At 39.4% G+C, this 21,288-nt stretch overlaps 1 protein-coding gene across 12 annotated transcripts in view; it reads left to right on the top strand.

Moving 5' to 3' along the window:
- The window catches only part of ADAM22 (ADAM metallopeptidase domain 22), a 143,476-nt gene that overhangs the window by 44,361 nt on the left and 77,827 nt on the right, over positions 1 to 21,288 (top strand). For all 12 annotated transcript variants that reach the window (XM_064506016.1, XM_064506026.1, XM_064506021.1 and 9 more), the window contains exon 4: positions 19,699 to 19,765. In XM_064506016.1, coding sequence (XP_064362086.1) covers positions 19,699 to 19,765 — 67 coding nt within the window. The remainder of the gene's footprint in view (positions 1 to 19,698; positions 19,766 to 21,288) is intronic.

The following is a 21,288-nucleotide window of genomic DNA, read 5'->3' on the forward strand; positions in this document are numbered from 1 at the left end:
TTCTCTCTCTCTTTAAATTTCTGAGAATCCTCAATATGGAAGATGTTTACTATTGACTGTCTTTAGAAGAGAAAAATTATTAATGAATGTCCACTGTTGAGACATACTAATGAGTTACAGGGAGTAAAGAAATAAAAGGTCTACCAGTACATTTGTTGTAGTCCAGTAATTGATGCTAGCAAGAAAAAAAATCATCAACCTGGTACCAGTGCAGGAAATGCTTTTAAGAATAATTGCAATATCTTTTTGTATCACTGCATTGATTTTTTAACTTGATTTTTGGATTGTTGATAGAGACAGTAAAAACCTGTGGTATCTGGTTATTTATAAAAATTAAACATAAAGTGATATTCATAGTACATGTACTTTTCCAGGATTATTGATCATGGTTTACTGTCAAGGGGAGAACTCTGAGAGTTTTAGCTGAATCTGGGCAAAGAGTTGGAGACTCTCTCCTTTGGTTTACACATTAAGAATGGTGAATAAGGACTCTGGCTAAAAATCCATACATGAATTACAGTGTACTTTACAGAAGTTATAAAGATTCCTTGCAGAGAAGAGGTTGATTTGGCTTCCTCCTGCAGGATATGTAATACTATGGGTTTTTGTAGTATTACATATGAGTATCTTCTTTGAGCATTTGTCCATATACATAGAGTACTGTGTATGTGTGTGCACTTCAGACACTTAGGATAGATGGTTTTTGCCTTTTATAGTCTCACAGGGTGCACATGTGTTTTGTCTTCCCTCATCATCCAAGCCTAAGGACGTGAAAGGTGGTGCGTGCTCCCCTCTACTCCTCTCATCCATCTTTGGCTGAAGACCATGTTTTCACATGCCCGTATGGTCTGCAGCTGTTCCCAAAGCACTCTCTCTCCCCCTCCCCCTCCCCTTCCCCCTCCCCTGCCATGTTTTTTCCCATGGTGGAGTGTTTCAGAGAGTTACACCATCCTTTTCTGCGTCTTAAAGCTCATTGCTGCTGATTAGGTGACACAGGACAGTCTTCTGGCCTCCACCACCGGGCTTGTTTACAGAAGTGAGACTCCCCTTTGGCTTTTTCAAGTTGCCTGGCTTCAGCTGAAGCACTAAAGGCTGAAAGCACTAAACAACGCTTAGGCTGTTTAGGTGAACCACACCTCTAGCATGTTATTTGTAAGATTTTATTCATTTTCTGACCCAGAAAGACACTTTGGGCCAAACCCCAAGTTTAGTCCTAGGGCGAATACTTGCCCTCAGTTTCTAATCCCCAAGTGCAGGATGGTGCACAAAAGCTATAGGAGCATGAAACCCTCCATGCTGAGAGGTCTTTGCTGGGAGTGAAGATCTAGGGATCTTTCTCAAAAAAGAAAACTGTTCCCAGGGTCTTCAGGAAGGTTTGCTTCACCCTCTTCTTGCTTCTCAGGCTCAAACAAGGAGCCTGGGAACCAGGTTCCTCAGGACCTTGCAAATCCTGTTGAAGGTCATCAACCTCCTGGCAGCGATGTCCAGTTTCAGAAAGCTTCTGTTTCAGGGCATGGTCTGGAGTTGGTAGGGATCAAAACTGCGTAGCTGAGCAGGTAACACTATGGATGATTGCATGGCCTTGCTTGAGCCTGTGCCCCAGCCCTGCTTAATCTGCTAGGATAGCAGATTACATGTGACATCTCATATCTTCTGACTTCTTTAGTAGTGCTGCCCTGTAATGACTCAGTGAGCCAGGGGAGATTCGCTTTATATGCCGTTTCTATATCTACATAGACTGTCTCGCCTAGTCATTTTTTTGTACACTTATGATAGTTTTCTCTAGTTTAAGAAGTTAATCCCTGGAGATCTCAGAGGTGCAAATCCACCTGGAAGTTCTGGCCAGCTCTAGTCAGGATATGGTAAAAATATTCTTGCAACTGTACACAAATGTTCCAAAGTCTCAGCAATTTCCACTGAAATGCTGTCTAATTGTTTTTGGAATTGTGTCAGCTGTGCTCCGAACTTCTAAGGTAGATTTGCCAGAGATAACCTCTTTTCATCAAAGCTAAAATAAATAATTGCTATAAAGATAAGATGGTGTTCTATGAGAAAAAATAATTTTTAGTTTTCCAAAATCTTATCTAATTTATCAGCTTTTCCAACAAAAATGACAGTAAAAAAGAAGTTTGAGAGTTTTCTGGCCATTTTTTCCTTTCCTTTTGGATGGATGAAGAATAGTAACGGTGGGAGGAAAGGAAGACAAAAAAGATTTTAAAAAAGCTTTTGAAGTCTTGACTTACAAAAACAACGTAATTTAGAATGTTTTAAACATTTTCTCAAACTTTAATTTAACAAACTACTATACATATATATTCAATATTCTTTTCGTTGGTTTCTTTTTCTACAGGTTTTCTTTTTTTCTTGGGGAAAAAAAAGTGTTCTCTGCTTCGTTCATGATCTGTTGTGTTGTTGTTACCCAGTCACTGACTTTTCCTAAGTTATAGTGTGGGGTTCTTCACTGCGCAGCTCTGAAAAACTTGAATTTGAGACAAGAGTGTTATTATGTTCTTTTGGAAATGATATTTTGCAAGTCTGGGATAGTAACTCATGATTTTTTTCCATGTCCTTTTATAACCCGTATCAATAGTACTGCTAAAATACGTATTTGTATCCTGAATAAAATGCTGGGGCTGAATTGGCCAAGTAGGAAAGAATATTTGCTTATTTTGAATTGTTTTCCAATGCTTTAGAACAAGTTGCTCATTCAGACTAGATGAATAAGATTCTATTTTGGTGTGTTTCTCTTACTTGAGTATCTTTGAAGATTAAAAAAGGAATTGCTTGGAGGAGAAAACCCATTTGGAAAAAATGTCAGTACACTCTTTGGTTTAGTAAGGGGTCTGGTATTTGTGCGTTGAATTACTACTAGTGAACTGAAACTGTTCTGATAAAAGTGAAAAGCGTGTGCGCTATTTATGGTCCGTTTCTGGCATGACAAGGGTGGTTGTGAGATGGAGCTTTCTGAGCTTTCGCTACACAGTTTTTTGTTTGTTTTAGAATACACTGGGAAATGAAATGAAAGGACTTCAGTGGTACAAAATTTTGATACTTAGAAATACAGTTGGGACAGAGCTATGCCAACATACTGTGGACAAAATCCTTCAACTAGTCGGACTGTGTTTGAGGAGGGGGAGAAGGGTGATCAGCTGGCGGGCCGAGGAGGCACGCTTGCACTTCAGGACGTTTGCAGGTCTGGGCGACGGTGGAGGAGGAGCTGGAAGAGGGGTATCCCCCTGGGAAACGAGCTGTGGTTGCCCCCTGCTCCTACTTCATGTCCTTTTAGTCACGCTGGGGTCCTACCCCTGCTGTCATCTCCTTGAGGGGACAGTATAATAGTGCAAATAATACTTAGTCCTGCTGTTGTTCCCGTTGAATGCTGGGCTGAGGTTCTGCCTCGCTGCTGCGTGTGGGATTCCCATGCGGTTCTAAGCACGCCGGTGCTTTCAAGTAGCAAATCTCAATCTACATTTTCTGTCATCTTTCATTTCATTTTCTGTGAATGAGAATAAAGCACATACATGGATTCAGGCACGAATACCCCTTTATGTTTATAGACCCATTCTTGTAATCGGAAATTAAGCGGGTATGAATGGTGTCTCATCTCAGAGGGCTTCGTTCTTTCAGGTACTGAGTGTCCTTGACTCCCACTGATTTAAATGGGAATTGGGCACCTGCATATTGTGCACACTCAGGTTGCCGGGGCTGAAGTATGAACTTTATTTTTCAGAACACCATTATCCTGCGTATAAGGAAAATTTCTTCAGCAGCTCATGCTGTATGGAATAGTACTTCTTTAGCTCCTGCCTTTGAGTTATCTCATTCTGAGTTAAAAACATTTCCTCTCTTCACCTTGTCCATAATCTCTGCTTCCTGCTGATATTATATATTAATTCTGCAAATGCATTATTTAATTTTAAACAGCATTTTAGGCTGTGAACTACTAAAAAGGTGTAATAGTGTATTGAAGGATGCTTGAGCTAGAAGAGAACACATTTAATCTTAATTTTATTTAAATAAACCTTAATTTTATACTATTTGGTATCTGGATTAAGATTTTGCAGAAAATGTATCATTGCATTTCGGGAGTTTGCAAATGTTTCTGATGTCGAGTTCTATCTAAGGAGATTTTTAACTCCAATTTTTTGTTACAAAATGAAAAAAACATATATATTTGGGCTGTTTTGTGGTATTTTTCATGGCTTTCACAGTGGAAAGTTGCAGGGTATGTTGTACCAAAATGAAATGAGCTTTGCAAATGTTGGAATCCTCCATGAGAAATTTGTCTATAGCTCAAAGACTGTGTATCTAAATGAGGGGAAAACTAGTTATGTTTATAGAAGGGGTCTGCTCTGTTAAATTTTTTTCCCTTTAAAATATTTCATAAGAAAATGTAAGATGGTTCATAATGATGACAGTTTAACGTAGAATTGGTAGCAGATTTTTGCTCTGCTATTATAATCTGAAATACTCAGCTGTTGAGTAAAGTCTGAACTCTGTTTAAGGTACTAATACAGATGTTGAAAGAGCTGGACTCCATCCATTCTACAGTGTGTGTCCCATCTGTTATTTGCATTTAACGATGTATTCCCACAAATTAGGTTTCCATGAAACCTTCCACAAATTTATTCTGTTGTTTGGAATGTTTCAAAGCTTAAATATTTTTGACCAGAAAGGTCAAGCTCAAATGCTTAATCCATGTTCAGATGCTTAAATAGTAATGGACTGATTTTCAGAGGTGCTACATATTAATATTCTCTGTTTTGTTAACAGACAAAACAAATGCTCCGCAACTCAAAATATCTCATATGTAGGTTCTTGAGTTTCTTAAGAGAAAAAGTCGCTTTGGGAGTGCAGAGAGAAGATAACTCATGGTAGGTCCAGGACACTTCAAGTGAAGCCTGTTACATCTCAGATATACAGACATTTTCCAGTTAGTATCTTCTTTGTTCCCCTTGGTCCTGTGGATTGGATCTCTTGTATGGCAGAAAGTGAAAACAATGTGATTGTTGGTGCCAACCCAAGAACAGCCTGAAGAATGGGGATTAGGGTACACATTTTATTACAGATAATCCAGGTTATACTCCTTCATGTGAATCAAACAAATCAGGGCCTTGAATCTGAGTGTACCTGACTGTGCAGGTCTTTGGCTACATGGAAATGTGTTTTGGAAAAAAAAAATTTTTTTTAAACTGTTATGTTTCTGGTTAAAGTCCCACTTCTGGAAAAGTTGGAAGAATTTTTTTAGTAAAAAGCCACGTGTTAGAAAATTCTTGACCAGCATTAATTAAAAACATTTTTTCAGGGCATCTGAGGTGTCTCAGATGTCCAATTATCTATTCTTATGTTCTAGTTCTCTAGCTGTGGTGGAGCATAATCAGATCCATCTCAATGCAACATGGTCTGTAAGCAGAACAAATGTAAATGGAAAAATGCATTTATTCCCATTAATGCTTTCCTTATGTTTCTCTAGCTTTTTAGGCATTTTACTTTGAATGATCTTTTCTGTAAGGAGATTATGAGAATCTGTGTTTGAGATTATATCTCCTTTCCCCAAATACTGTTAATTATATGCAGGATCAATTGGATTGTAAGGAAATGTATATGTCTTTATGATTTAAGAAACAGCTATATTTATTTTTTTCTAACTTTCATATTAAGACTCATCTCCAAATACTGAGGTGAGGGGCTGCAGATTACAGTCTTATCAGCAGTCTTTAGCAGATGTAGTGAAACCGTTCCCAAGAAGAAACATTACAGAATTGATTCACTGGTAATATCTTGTCTCTATTTTTGTGAAAGGAAAGAAAAAATATAGTCTGGGTTAGATATATATAACGCTGTAACTCTTGTAACTTCAAAACCATTAGCATCCTTGGAAATTGGTTTGCCTTAATTTATTGTTTAGCTCAGCATTAAATTCTACTGTAATGCATAGAGCTTTTTGAAGGCCTTTTCTTGTTCCGCAGGCCACATTAGCTTCCCTGGTGCTTGCCTGTCAAATGCATTGCACAGTAGAACTTCAGTCCTAAATTCAATTTTTATTATAAGTACCACATGACATGTTAGGAGAGTTATTTTTAGAAACTTAAATAATTTAAAGTATGGGGGAAGATTCTAGAAACATATAGTAATGAGGATTATGGTGATATCCTTATACATTTATGTACTAAAGAGGAAAATAAAATCTTGAGCAACATGTGCTTGGCAGTGTGAGAAGTAGGTACAAACAATGGTGCCATTTACCTAAATTAATGTTTGCAAAACCAAGCGTGATATTTCTTATGAAGTATTCCTGGGGGTGTTCTGACTGACTGATTTTAGGCACTGTGAACATAGATGCCTAAATTAGGAGGCTTATCTCCCAGGAGCCTCTTGAGCCAACAGGGAGGGAGTGTTGACTCCTGCAGAGGGTGATTCAGTGCAGGGGACTGACAGGAGTGTGATGAATTGCCCTCGGGAGGAACCGGGAGGAGCGTCTCTGCTTCCCTGTGTTGATTATGCATTAGAGGGCTCCTATAGTGACCAGCCTCCCAGTTAGGCATGCTGTTTCCCCATGACTCAGCAAAATGAAGGAGGATAATTTCCTTGTCCCTTTAAAATTTCCATCTATGTCTCTGCTCAGTGGCAGAGGTTCCTCTAGGATACAAGGTTAACTTGGGATAAGGGCAAGTAAGGAACTGGAGTGATTCCCTTGTTAAAACATTGTCAGCACATCACTGAAATTCCAAGCAAAGATGTCACGATGGATTTGAAATTAGGTTTCTCGTAGAAATGCTTGGTCAAATTCAAATTCATCATTCACTGAACCAAATTTTAATTGTAGGCAACTTCATGCTCAAATGCAAATCACAGCTGGGACCATCTGCATCTGACCATACCCCTGGTCAATGTGGTTGCTTTACAAATGCTGTTTTTCCCCCCAACTTCAGACCCTGTCAGCCAGCTGTGTTTCTGATCTGTTCTGGATGCGTGAGTGGACACTTGTGTGGGCAGGCTGTGTCATGTCTAGACAAAAAGAAAGAAGTGCAAGAGGGTTGGTGGCACTCGGAAGTGATGCTGTGCTCTGTATTCCCTGTCTGTTTGCCTAGCAACGGTGGTACTTTTGCCTGTCAGAAACCTTGTGATGAAGCGCTGTGCAGAAGAAACCATTCAGGGTATTTGAGTCCAAGATGGTGAGAGGGAATAAGTTATACTGTGTGTTCTTTAGGGCAGGTTTTTTCTGTTCTTTGAAGGTTTTCTACTGCAGTGCTATATAGCATTTGAAAGGGGCTGCAGCTGTTCTGCACCTTTAGATGTTCTTTTTTTTTTTTTTTATGAACAAGGATCTGGCTATACAGTTGCTTTGTAAAGATTGAATCAAAACAGAATTACCTTTTCATCTCAGTTATCTTCAGTTGTTTGGAGAGACATTGACTTGGAACCCTTTGGAGGAAAAAAAGGCATGTGGCAGAGTGTGGTCCTCCTTCCTTCCATGTATGCTAGAGTTGCTTTTACTGTTGCATATTTAACTCTTCCTGCAAGGCCCATTTTGCACTGTCACTGTAGTGCTTTGCTGCAGCATGTTCAAAATATAACTATTAGATGCCAGAGAGTTGCCAAATTGCAAAGAATATTATTTTTACAGCCCTGTAGAGCTGAGATGGCAGGAGCTGAACCTGATCTGTGGAAAATGTGACAATCCTGGGAAAAAAAGTGGAACAGGTAATTAACCTGTCAATGAAAATGAAATACAGTCCTTTGGAAAGTGATAACTGGAGTTGGTGGGCTCAAATATGAAGATCCATTATCTCAGCCACTATCTTAAAAGTCTGTTTTGATTTTATATATGGATATAAAATCTACCTATGGGCATAACACGGCTGAAATCGGAGAAGCTACAGGAAAAGACAAAACAGTCATAAGGATTTTAGTGTAGGGATGATCTGTCTAGGGTTTATATATACATACTTGTGTGTGTGTGTATGTAAAAGAAATAAATGGTAGTAGCAGAGTTGTCAGTCACATGAGAACTTCTACCAGCACTGTATGAGTGAACCAGCTACAAGGCTTAAGATTTTGTTTACAACTTTTTTACCAAACTGTGTACCAAGTTAGGTGGATATATGAAAGCGATTTCTAATACCAGGGATTGCATGTTATGTGCTTTTCTACTGCTTAAAAAACAGCTGTAGTAATGTCAGTTAGTAGTGTAACTGGCCTTGGTGCAGAGTTTGGTAGTCCTTGCAAAGGAGAGCGAAGGTGGGGAGTTTTGAAAATAGAGGAATTAAGCTGGTGTTGGGGTAGAAGGATACGTGTTACAGGAGGAGGAGGAAGTATTTGAAACCTCCAGGTGTTTTGCTGTAGAACTGTCAGTATGAGTCAGGTTCTAGTCTAATCCATGCAGCAGCAGACAAAAAGCCGTCAACACTGCCTTTGCCGAAATGGATGTTTCTAGTCTGCACAGTTGTTGATTTGGAGCAGCCTCTTGAGTGGATGCAGCTCACAGAGGGTCGCTGACTGCTGCTGCTGTAGAAAACTATTGTAGGGTACACAGTATGAATGTGAACCATGTATTTAAAAGCAGTCCTGATTATATGGAAAATGACGTGCATCATATTAACACAAATATATTTTTTCTCTGAATTTCAAGAACCAACTTTGGATAGAAAAGTAATTTTAAAATATCAAATTACTGTATTCCTTTTGCCCTAAGGGAGCAGTGACAGCGTTGAAGAACATAAGAAGTGAAACTGCGTCATTCCAGTGATCCATCTGTCCCACTATTGGCAATAGGAGATGTGGTTGGCCACTTTCTGGATCCGTTCCCATATTCACCCCCCCCCCCCCCCAAGCGTCCATGGCTGTTTGGTTAAGGATGACAGAAAGCCCATCCCCGCGTATGCCTTTTAGTGTCTGTTTATGAACCTGTTGTCTGTGACTTTCTTTAATCCCCTTCTGATACTCTTTGCCTCTAGGACCTCCTGTGACAACATGTTGTAGAGATTCACAGCCTGTCCGAGACATAATACTTTCTTCAATCTGTTTTAAATTGATCTACTAATTTCTTCCAGTTCCTCCTTATTCTAGGAATGTGGAGTTAGGTGAATAACAGTTTTACATTCATTTTGTCTACAACCCATGTGATACTGTAAACCGTTATCGTATCCCCCTCCCACCCTTACCCCATCCTCTCTTGTCCAAATTGAAGCGCCGCTTGGGCTTGGAGAGGATGATTTGCCAGTAGCTCGCATGTGGGGAGGCTAACTGGCCTGCCGGGGTCTTCATCCGGAGCGTCAGCACTGGCTGGCAAGCCAGGCAGATCCCACTTGGAACAGCATTAAGAAATGGATTTTTTGTCTCTCCGAAGCTAGCTGTTCTCGTGTGCTTGTATATGCTAAATGAAGATTGATGACTGTAAGTTTGGGGAGCTGTGATAATACCTTGGACTGGCGTTAAGTAATTAGTGTTGTCTCAGGATCTGGCTCCCGAGGATTTTGTGGTTAAGGTACTTCTCTCCTCCCACTCTCCATTCATTTTTAAGATGAGCTGTGACTCTGATTTCCCAATGCTTTGTGTCTTTTGTCATTTATGGATGTTCTGTGAGATTTTCTCAGTAATGCAGACTGCTTCTGCAAGAGACTCCTTTCACTGTCTCTCTTAATTGTGTATTTGGACCTGTTTGCATGGTTTCAGACTAAAACTCTGGCTCACCCACAAATCCAGTGTGAGACCTTTGACTTCTAATCCAGAGAATGTTCTGTGCTATTAAAATGAAAATTCTTTATAAAAAGAAAGAGATTATAGTGCTATAGCAGATACCTGTAATTTCAGCTTCTGCTTTTTTGATTTGTCAGCCATTGTACATATTTTTCGCATCATGACTCATTTTTCCTTAGTCCCTCTATCAGTAACAGGCTTTTCTCAAGGTCTGTGCAGTTTCAAGCCTTTTTCCACCTTTTGATGTTTTACCAGATAGTCTCCCTCAGAATACTTTCTAGAAATTATTAATTCCTACGTTTACAGTTTACAACTGTTTGAATTACAACTGTTTTCAGGAAAGCCCCCTTTCTAGTGTTCGCATGTTTTGTGAATCATAATAAAAGTAGCGATAACCATTTTTCTGCTCTCATTTCTGAAACATATCAGATACTTGCACAGATGATTCATTCATTAGGTTAATAGTAAAAACAAACATATCCATTATTTTTCAATTAATGTATGCTAGTACTCTCTAATTATATAAAAATAAGTTCTATTCAGAAGTTATTGTTCTTCCTGGTGATTACTACATAAAATTTCTTGCGGCACAAGAAGAGTTCCAAATTTCAGGTTAAATTGCAAGTTCTAGCAGCAGGTGACCGTGAGTGTATGGAGGTGAACGTCCGAAGCGCGTACGGAAGGAATGACAGCCCAGCAGGCACACACTTTGCTGTCATTCAGATCGCAGGTCTTAGGATGGATGTGTTCAGTGTTAGTGCCAAGCCATAAATGTAACTTTGAGAAACACTGACCTCTTTGCTAGTCTTCCTTGGCATCATGCAGAAGAGGTAAACAACGACATGGAAATTGTGATGGGTAAGAGATGGAGATGGGCTGGCGAATAGCAGAGGAATAGCAGTGTTGCCAGGGAGAGGGAACCTGAGGACAGGAGGGGGTGAATATTGTGATGGGCTTTGGAGTGTGGATGGAGCAGATGATGAGATGGGCAGGAGCTGGAGCAGAGCAGACCATCTGCAGCTTCATTTGCCCCCTTTGTATTCTTATCTTATGGGTTTTTCTTTTTTTTTTTTTTAATTTAGTCAGATGCTTTTTTGCCACAGTATAAACAGCCTGGGAATAGAGCAGGGCTGTGCTGGATAATCCCAGTTTGCCTGTTGCTGGCAGGAGGCACGGATGGCACAGCCGTAGCGGCGCCCTGGCATGGTGGCTCTGCTACAGCCCTCAGCAGAGATTTCCTGCGGGGCGCTGGAGAAGCCTCCCAAAATGGTGTGGCCACCATGAGCTCCAGTGAACATCTGTCACTCTTTGGGTGTCTGTTGTGAGCTGGACGCTTGGGAGCAGCTTCCCAAAACTCCTCTGAGTTGTCATAGCTGCAGTGAAAACTGGGCAGGAAACAACTGAAATGTGTTATGATGATAAATATATTTGTAAAATACACGGTTCTATTGTGTTTGCTGCAGGATAATATGATGTATATAGTAAGTAAAATCTGAGGGAAAATCTTGAAGGAAGCTACCAAATAAAAATAGTTAATAACTTCCATTCTCTGAATGATACAGGTACTCTGTGCGAAATGCAGTATGTACTTATATTTCATAGCTTAAAATCCTGCTGGGACTGCATTAAAATGGCTGGTATTTCATAACAGTTGAGCATTTAATATTGCAGTTTTTCTCTTTTAATATAGTGTTTATGGACAATACACAAAAAGGCATGAAGTCTTAGGTTGAAGTATGCTTGAAATCACAGCTGAAATGACTTAGGAAGTGATTTTCCATATTGTAAAAACAATACAACTGAACAAAGAGGCGTATTGAAAAGTAGGATTAGACAGCACTGGTAAATTTGTCCAGGAAAATGTGTAGCCTGTGCTTCCTGTGTGCTTGCCTCCTGCACTTACTATTAATTTACAATCTTTGCAGCAGCTAAATTGGCTATATTTATACTGACTTTAAAGTAGCAAATGCATGGACAGAACGGCATTGAGGAAGCTCTTTGCTTTGTAGTGGTGGTATGAACATGGTCTAAAAATAGCTTCTCATTTTTATACACGCCTTCTGAAATTTCTGTAGGGAAAAGAAAAAAAAAGTAATTGCTTGAAGAAATACTGGTGTAAATTATTCATCAGTAAAACCAGAGCGAGGCTTCATTGACCCTTGCCTTGCCATCACTACTGTACTGAAAACTAAGTGAGGAGAAGAGTAAGTGAACCTTACCTAGACTGCTTTCAGCTCTGGCTCTGAAAATGAAAGTTTAGAGCTAGAAAAAATCTTATTTCAAGTTTCTGCCTGGCAAGAATCATGCTATTTAGCTGTCTACTTCTCTTTATTCTTATTATAGTCTCTAGTTTATTGTCACAGCATCTTCAGTAGCAGTGGCTTCTGTTGGCTACGGAGAAGAATCTCTGCATGAAGTGGTGCAGCTTTGTGGTGAGGGTAGTGGATGAGGTCTCCCTGGGCTCCCAAAGAGAAGACCATCATCGCCTTCCCTGTGTCATGAGCAAGATGAATTAATTACTATATTGAATTTGTGCCTCTTGCAGCACTCGTGCTACAAAATGTTTAAAAATATTTAAAATATTTTAAATAGTTTAGCCATATGTCTTATCAGATATTAACTATTTTATAATCTCTTTCAAAATTAATAAATAATATCAATAAAATACATTTTAACATTTTTGTTATTTTTAATTATAATTTAATCTGAAATGGTCAGTGATTTCAGAGCTGCTTTAGGTGTGGGTTACCATTCTTGCTTTTATGGGGTTGGGAGCTATATTAAAACATAGTGTAAAGAAATGTGTGGTAGAGTATTACCAGTCACTAAATGATTAATTTGTAGGTATCTCTCATCCTAGCTGTAGAACTTAAAGTATAAACTCTTTTCTATGTTTTTCATGGAAAATATAAGCTGATCATAATGATGTGGCAAATCTTATTGTAAGTAATTTCTCATAAAATTCCCCATACAGTCACCTAGGTAGAGGATATCAGTCTTGCCAGTACAGAGGTTGAAAAGGATGGCCCAAAAAGTCCATGGGGTAGTCACTATGGCCAGTAATGTGGCAGTGGCACCACATAAATGCAAGCTGGCAAAGAGATTTGGATGTGCCTTGAACTATAGCTCATATGCACAAGACATGTCCAGCATATGGACATAGCCACACAAGCCTGAGCATTGAAACTACCACTGTTGCTTTATGAGTTTTCCTTGCAGCTTTTGTTGTGTTCTCTTTCCTTTTTCAGGCTAGTAATAGGAACCATGTGCATAATAGAAATTTAGTGAAACTAAGCAAGAATGTCTTCCACCTGCTTAAACCTCTTCTCAACAAGAAATGAAACCAATCCAGAAAATCAAACCTATGCTGTTCATAAGCCAGAGCATGGTATCTATCTGTAAAGTTTCATGTCCGATATCAGAGACAGAGGGTCTTTTTGGGGCTGTAGACTCGCTCTGCTGTTAGGTGCCTACAGTAAGATAGAGGTCAGTCGCTATTGTGTCATGCAGGCAGGTTGGCTATTAAGGGATGAAGGCACTAAGTGTGTTTTTGAGTCAGATGGAATCAGGGATCTGAGAGAGAAGTCCTGGAGAGGAAACATTTGAGCAAATGTTAGTATTTGGAAGAAACTTCAGCAGAGATTCTCATTTTGTAGCATTGTTTGTCATTGAAATGTGAAATTAAGCTCCAGGAAAGGCCTGAAATTGGGTAGAATGCAGCTTTTCTGTGTAATTCCTTGAGGACTCAACCCATTTTTAGGCTCTTCATTTTTTGTTGAAGAAAGCCTTTAGTAGTCAGTAGGTATAGAAGCCTTGAGAAATTTCTCCTTTCTTCCCTTCTTGTTAGCTGCAACAAGAGCAGAAAAGCAGAGTGAGAATATTTGAAAAAGCATAAAGGCTTCAAGTTGTGCAAGCAAGAACTGGCACAGTTTTTTTTGTCTTGTTTTTCTTTCTTCCAAATAGGCACTGTGAAAATAGTTGCTATTTCTAAGAGAAGTGATAAGAGCATTTTGATGTCCATTTGGCTAACTTAAAAGGCACAATCATTAAATTAACTATCCCTATGAAAAGAAATTCAGTAATTCTTTTTAAGGGTAGGATAGGATGAAAGTTTTAGAGCTAAGGCTACTAAATCAGATATATTCACTGGAGTGTGGAGATAATCAGGGGCTAATTCCCCCTGAAGTGCAAGGTAAGATCATGAATGAGCAGAGAGAAGGTGTTTGGGTAGGTGTGAGGATAAAAGAGAATGTCCTAGCTGGTTAGGTACAGAAATCTGCCTGCTAAGTGGCTTTCTAGGACTTATCTGGCTGTCTTTTTTAGTTAGTTCATGATTAATACTGAAACTATATTAGGACCATAGCTTTATGCAAGTTAGGAGAATTGTCCCTTGCAGTCTTACTGATTGGCAGATATAAACATCAGTTCTGTTCTCTCTTGTCTAGTGTTCCCCTTCCTTGGTCCTTGGTTCATGATAATAATCAACCTGCCGTGTCTTCCTGATGTACAAGATAGGCTGTTCTAAAAAATTACCTCCCCAGCTCACTCCTTCCATATCTATTAGTCATGTTAATAAAAGGAGTCTTTTATTGCTTTTCTCAAAGCAACATGCTTATAGTTTTCCATCTTTTACATTAGAACCTGATTCCCTCCCTTTCCCCTTCTGTTTTTGGGGGGGAGGGGAGAATCACTTCCCCTTATATAACTGGGTTATAATTTAGACCTTTCCAGGTTACTTGGTGGAGAATATACAACCTCAAGGGAAAAATCTTTCACTTGATGAGTAGTTCACTAATCCTCATCTCCTTTGCATGAAAGAGCACACATTCCTTTTACTGTAGATCTCTCGGATATCGTGTTCCCCGAGGCTCCCTTCTCAAAGCTTTTTTCTTCAACTTGGGCTATTATTAATTGTGCTATTGATACCATATCATTCTCTTATCACTGTCTCCATCATTTTCCTGAATGTGTCCATATGTCTGCTTCTAGTTTCCTACTGGAGCTTGACGTATCTGAGACTTTCTGTTGATTTCAGCTAAAACTCTGTTCCCCTTTTCAGTAATGCATCTCAGCTCAGATTTGATGTCCTTGTCAGGCACCATATTTAATTTGAAAGTTCAGGTATACATAATGGTAAGTTGTGGACACAGAAATAAAAGTGAAGAGACAGAAAAAAAATTTGAAGAATTCCTGCAGTGTCCAAGAAGAAACTACAATGATATCAGATTTCATGAAGCCAGTCATTTCAGTTATAGCACTGATATGCCAACAAAAGTGCATTTTAGTACTATGATTTTGAACTCTCTTTATTTCTACATTTCTTTAGTTTGGAATTCTTCCTGTGGTCTCTAAAGAGCCTGCTGTCATTTCTCCTTTTTTTCATAACTTGCAGGCATTCCATCTTTACAGTCTGCCAAATCAGGAGAGGTAATTTTTTTCCCAAAATCTTTTGATTGGCTTTTCCACCCTCCTCTCCTTAAAGAAGAAAGTTTCTGTTTCGTTATCAGGGATATATCCCATTTTGTTATCCATTTCATATTCAAATACAAACTCTTTCCCTTTTCTCAAGGTATTCTGTGGCTTTATTTCTTCCTCTTTCAAGTCTAAGTGCTTTACATTATCCTGTTTTATTTATTTATTTTTTCCCATGTCTTTAAACATCTGGCTTAGTCTGTCCTCTCTTCTCTTGCCACCTCAGATTTTTGTTTTTTGGAACAACATCTTTCTGCTGGATAACCAGTCTATTTCCAAAGCCCATCTCTTCTCCTGGCCTCCCAATCTTGGCTTTGGTTCAGTAAACCTCTTAGGCAAATGCTATAGTTAATTCCTATTTAAGGTAGAATTTAAGCACATGTATAAGTGTCATCTTGAAAGCATCTATGGATGCTTTCCATAGTTGAGGCCTTTTTCTATAAAGAGCAAATTTTATTCCCCAAACCTCCTTCATCTCTATACTACTGTTGTGACAATTTGGGAGTGTTGTCAGAGTCCATCCTTCTGAAAAAGCAGGGAGGAGCTTGACCCAAAATGATGCTAAATGGTGCTGCTGCTGCTGTAAACAAAACAGGATCCACTGCTTTATTTGTGTACACTTGTAAAATAACAGAACTCTAAAAGCAGAATTGCTGTTACTAGTATAACCGTTTTTTCCTTGTAAAGGCCTTAGGTCACATGTGCTTCTTGTGAAATGTTTTATTTTTAGGTCTTAACATATGTGGATTTTTGCCATTCCTTTTCAAAGAATTCATCCTAATTCCTCAGCACATCTTTTTGAAAATCTCAAACTACAGTATTTTCTCATATAGTGTGGATGTTTTTTCACCATAATTTCCTACATCTCTAGTATTCCTAGGATTTTTTTTCATGATCTGTTGCTGTTTCACATGCAGATTTTCTTTATAATTATTGTTAAAACTAAACCCAACAGATGGCTTTTAGTATAGATTGGCAGGCAAGCTAAACTGTTCTTGTTTAATCTCTACCATAGGGAAGGATTGTGTAATTTATGCTGAAATGCATATTATTTTATTGCTGAATGCTCAGTGTCTTTTGTTGCTTAAATAATTTTCATCGTGTTTCACAAGTGTTTCACTGCAGTTCTTTTTGTTTGTTTTAAAGAAATGGCTTTTGCTAAAATTATGCAGTTATGTGCCTCACTGTTATTGAAAACAAACCATTACTCCGCATATGAGGTGGTTTCATAAGAGAAGCATATCTTTTGGCATAAGTTTCTAAGATTGTTTGACATTTTTAGATTATAGCTTAGTTTGTAATAGAACTGATCACATTACTGGATCTGCAAGTGTTGTGGGTTTTTTTGTGATATTTTCCATGCAGTGAGTCATAATAATAATAATGCCATTATTTGTGGGGTTTTCTACTAATAAAATACTCCTGGATGTATCCTGCCTACCCTATTATTTAGGGTAGGCTTTAAAAATGCCTTAAATTTCAGACCTGTCACCTGTTTGTAAACTCCAGGATGAGTCCCCCACAGTTGTGAAGTGGCTCTCCTGTCATTCTCAGCCCTTTTGCCTCTCTTCCCTTATTTTCAGAAATAGCGGAGAGTAAAAGTAGAGCCTTTAGTAAACCAGTGAAAGGCAGCGTAGCTTTTTGCTGGAAAGAAGGTTTAGTGAATGCTGAGAAAATTTTTATCTAACTTCAGGAAGCTACTAAATACATTTTAAGAGACCTTGTCTATCTACGTCTGTAGATCTTGCAAAGGCATGCAGACCTTTTGGAAGTCTTTGAACTTTCCACAAGTGGATGAGTATCACAAATATTTAATGCTCATGTCTAAAAGAACTTAGTGGATTGTAACCAGTTACTGAAAAGACCGAACCTTTTGCATGTGCTTCTCAGTGACGGCTCATTCACAAGCTGCTGCCTGAAGCATCGGTGTAGGTCTGTGGGCCTGGTAAGAATTACCTGCATCTTAGTGGGCAAGTTTGTGGGAAGGACTGAGGGCTCACTTGCTCTTTCTTCCTCCCCTGTTTACAGTTGCTCAGGTACTTTCTTTCCCTTGCATCAGCTCTGGAGCTCATCGTACCTCTTCACAAGGGACTTTAATTAACTAACGCAGCAAAAACATGGGGTTGTTGAACCCTCCATGTGTATTTTGATGAGCGCTAATACTGACACCAAGGGTACTTTGATGAGCCTTAGTCCTGACACCAAGACTATTTTGATGAGTGCGAGTGCTGATGCGAGGGAGGGACGTGTGCTGCTGAGGGAGGCACTGAGGCCTCCTGCTTTCAGCAGCAGCGAGCTGTGACCTCCTTCCCGGTGCCTGAGGGGACCTTACTCTTGTGGGCAGTTTTACCGTACATGCTCCTGTTCAGAAATTTCTTAGCATCCCTCTTCTTGTCACCTCTGTTGCTTGCACTCAAATATAAAGCTTTTTTTTTTTTTTTTAACATCCAGTCTCCATTTATTCTTGGACAGCCTGTGTCCATTTGATGTTGCGCCAGTATTTTCTATATCTTAATTAGGTACCTTCACATCTTGGTGCATTCAGATCCTCTCACAACTTAATTCTGCCAAACTTCGGGAGCCTTTGGTTCCCGGGCTATCCCAGAAGCCTCTCTTTGCCTCTAACCAGCTGGACTCTCTGAGCAAAGCTGTCCAGCACCTGCACGTGGTATTTGAAAAGAGGTCTCCTTTGGACAGCGGTATTAATCTTACCTTAGTTTGACTCAAAATAAGTCATTTGCTGTAGTCTGGGATGACAGTTGTGTTTTTCAGGAAGACGCCCAATTGATCTGGCAAATCATTTTGTCAGGGGCGAGTACAGTCAGGTCTCTTCCTTACATACCAGGCACTCCAAAACAACATGATAGAAATTCCCTTTAGCCCTAAAGTGCATAAATTTGCTGTTTGTACAAATCAGTTTGATCCTCTTTCTAATATCCAGTCCTGAAGATCATCCAGCTCTTTCCTATGGGAGTTCTTTCAATCCTCTTCTCAATTTCCAGCTTAGTCTTATCAGCATATTTCATTAGACCACTCTTATTTTTTGTATCTGGATTATTAATGAAAATGTCAAATTAGGCAGTTTGTAAGGCTGACAGGACTGGGTCTATACTATCAACATTATCTTACTCTGGCCTCACTCTAGGCAATCACCAATGCCTAAATGAGCAAACTGACAAAAAAAAGTCTATTTTGCTGATGCAAAAGCTCTGGAAAGTGAAGTGGCTGCTGCCCCCAGGCTGCCGCCTGCGCGGCTCCCAGGCCCCTCTCCTGCCCATCCCCGGGCAGCGAGGACACTGTGGCAAAACCCCGGGCTCTGTGGTTTTCCCATGTGCTCTGCTGCTCCACAACTGTTTCCCACTGCCCCGTCCCTCCCGTAGCAAGACCAGTTCACCCCTGGCCCCGGGGTGTGGTGGTGGTTGAAGCATCAGCGCTCAGGGTGGCCTCTTCTGCCCGGAGGGTTTGTGCTCGTTGCCTCCAGTCCCACAGTTCAACAAACCCATTGTCACCTCGTCTTTACGCGTTCTTCATCTTTTCCAGCTTAATCACTTTTTAAATGGGATAATATCAAATCTTTACACAAATTTCATCTAGATGAGATTTTGAAATTTTTGAAAGTGTTTAGTGAAATTTCTGGTTTATAATATTTGCTCGCCTGACTTACGAGGGGTAGAGCTCTGCCTGGTTTGGCATGAGATATCTTGTTAAATGTAGAGTGCATTTTATTTGTTTATGTTTGCCTCGGGTCTAATTATTTTACTCTCTCTAGTGTTCCTTCCAAAGCCTTGCATGCTTTTGAGGCTGGGTTTGTTGTTGCCCGAGTCATTTTCTTCTGATATTGTAAAAGCCGCAGGGTTCCTGGAGAGAGTGAGCGTGAGTTTAGTTACTACCATCGGCTGCAGACCTCCCAGGAGAGCCCGTGGCCAACGTGTCACCCCCTGTGTACCTGAGCACTTACCCGCTGAGTGGAGCTGGTGTGAGCCTGCTGTGCTGCGCGACTCCTGCGGACGGTGGTTTTGTCTACCCATTCAGCATGGTCCTGAACTCACTTTTAGGATGTATACTGGTATTAAAATGTCATTTCATTATTGTGCCGTTATGTTCTTACAAGTCTGCTGGAGGCAGTTGCCATTTTCATTCAGATGCAGTCTGCTATAGCAGTGACTCCAACTGCTTTCTCACCCTATAGTTAAAAAAAAAAAAAAAAAAAAAAGCTTACCTGATTTTCTTATTGTTCTCTTCTAGCAGAAAAGAGAAATTTCTTGAATTAAAACCATTATCAGTGGCTGTCTCTGAGCATTTTATAAAGAAAAATCTCCGCTTTCCTTGTCTCGCCTCTTGGTATTTAAAATCAGCCTATCCCATGCACGGTGTAACTCCACTGGAGATGGTTGTTTCAGTCATTTTTATGAACATTTTAGGAAAAGTATCCTGCAGTTTTTGCCCTTTCAAATGTAAATGTTTAATCAGTGCTTGCTGAGAGAGTGCAAGAACACATGCACTAAGCTTATCCTTTTTTTCTTGCAGTGATCTGCTGTCTTCTGAGTATCTTGAGAGGCATATCGAGCAAGGTGGAAAGACAGTGGAAGTTAAAGTAAGAATTTCCTTTTTCTTCTTTGCCTTACGTTTTTATTTGTTTTGCTTTTGATGTTAATGCAAACGCCTTTATTTTCTTAAAAGGAAAGAAATCTCATTTGCAGGTGATGTGTTTTACTCTTTTGAGGCAAGCACGTTTTATGCTTTCTAACTTTGCAGCTTTCTAAATACCACAACACAGACATTATTGACAAATTCAGTGCATTCATTTTTATGTCAAAATGGTATCCATGAAAAATACATACATGGTAGTCCTTTTTACTAATAAATAAAATTTACTTTTGATACCTATTGAAGAAAATCTATTTTTGTAGCTAGCTTTTTCCCATCTTACTAAAATCCATCTGTTGTTATTAATGAGCTTCTTCATAAGTGAGAATAGCAAGATTTACTGTATGATATTTCCATATATATAGCCACCATTTGAAATTGTGGGTTTTTTCTCTGAAGGTTTGTTGGTGTGATGCCTACAAAATGTTTGCTACAGTTGCCTTCTAAGAAATGTCCTACTGCTTTTACAGGAGTGCTTTTACTATTTGTACACAACATGGGAGAATTTCCCTGAGGACCTTGTGTTTGTTATGATAATAGTGTGTGGAAGTTAAATTTAAAATTGATGTAGATTATACAAAGCGTGCATGCATATCATATATGTTGTGCATAATTGAAGCTCCTTAAAGGAGACAATCAGGTCAAATTTTGTTCAAAATTTACACTTTATTTTTAAAAAAAGTCTTTTACTAAAGTTGAGATTGCCTAAATATCCTGGAGCAAATGCTTTAACGTCTACAACAGCGTGAAAGGAAAAGTAGAAATGGACAAAGCAATCATACAGCCACTGAATACCTGAAGATATGTTTCCTTTGGTTTATCCCTTTCTAGAGTTTGCAGGCTTGAAATCTGTTTTCTTTTTTCCTCTCTGATGACAGTCTGAATACATTATCAGATTGAGACACATACATGTTCCATTAAATTGTAAAGAATAATTTCCCAATCAGCTATGCTCTGCAGTCAAGAAATCTTGACTCAAATTCAGAACATGAGTCAAAGCAGAAATAAAGGTAATAGCTGATACTAATAAGAACAAAACAATCCATTTGTCTGCATCAAGGAGCATATGCAAGTTAACCAAGTTAAACATTCTGAGTCTCATTACTGAATTAGGACAAATCTGGTTCTGATGAATAGGCCTTACTCTAGCAAGTAAATATTTGAAATCAGTCGCTCTTCTCATGTAAGTATTGTCTAATTGCGTGGGGAAAAGATGGCCAAATCAGGCCCTTAAGAGAAAGGATCAGAAGATGTTTTCTGGGCAAAGCAGCTCCCAGTCTTCGGGGTCGCGGAGATCATTTCCCCTTCAGTTAGCAGCTGTGCAGAATCGCAGGGTAACCTTGGTGGTTGCTTTCACTGGCTAGCTTAGTGCTATCAACTGTCCTTTAAATAAAGGATTGGTGTTCTTCATTGATCTTGGTTCACGAGATGGACTGAACTGTGAATAAAGGGTCACACTGTTGCTTCACC

Source organism: Dromaius novaehollandiae, chromosome 2 (genome assembly GCF_036370855.1).
Source record: "Dromaius novaehollandiae isolate bDroNov1 chromosome 2, bDroNov1.hap1, whole genome shotgun sequence".
Classification (NCBI taxonomy): Eukaryota; Metazoa; Chordata; class Aves; order Casuariiformes; family Dromaiidae; genus Dromaius; species Dromaius novaehollandiae.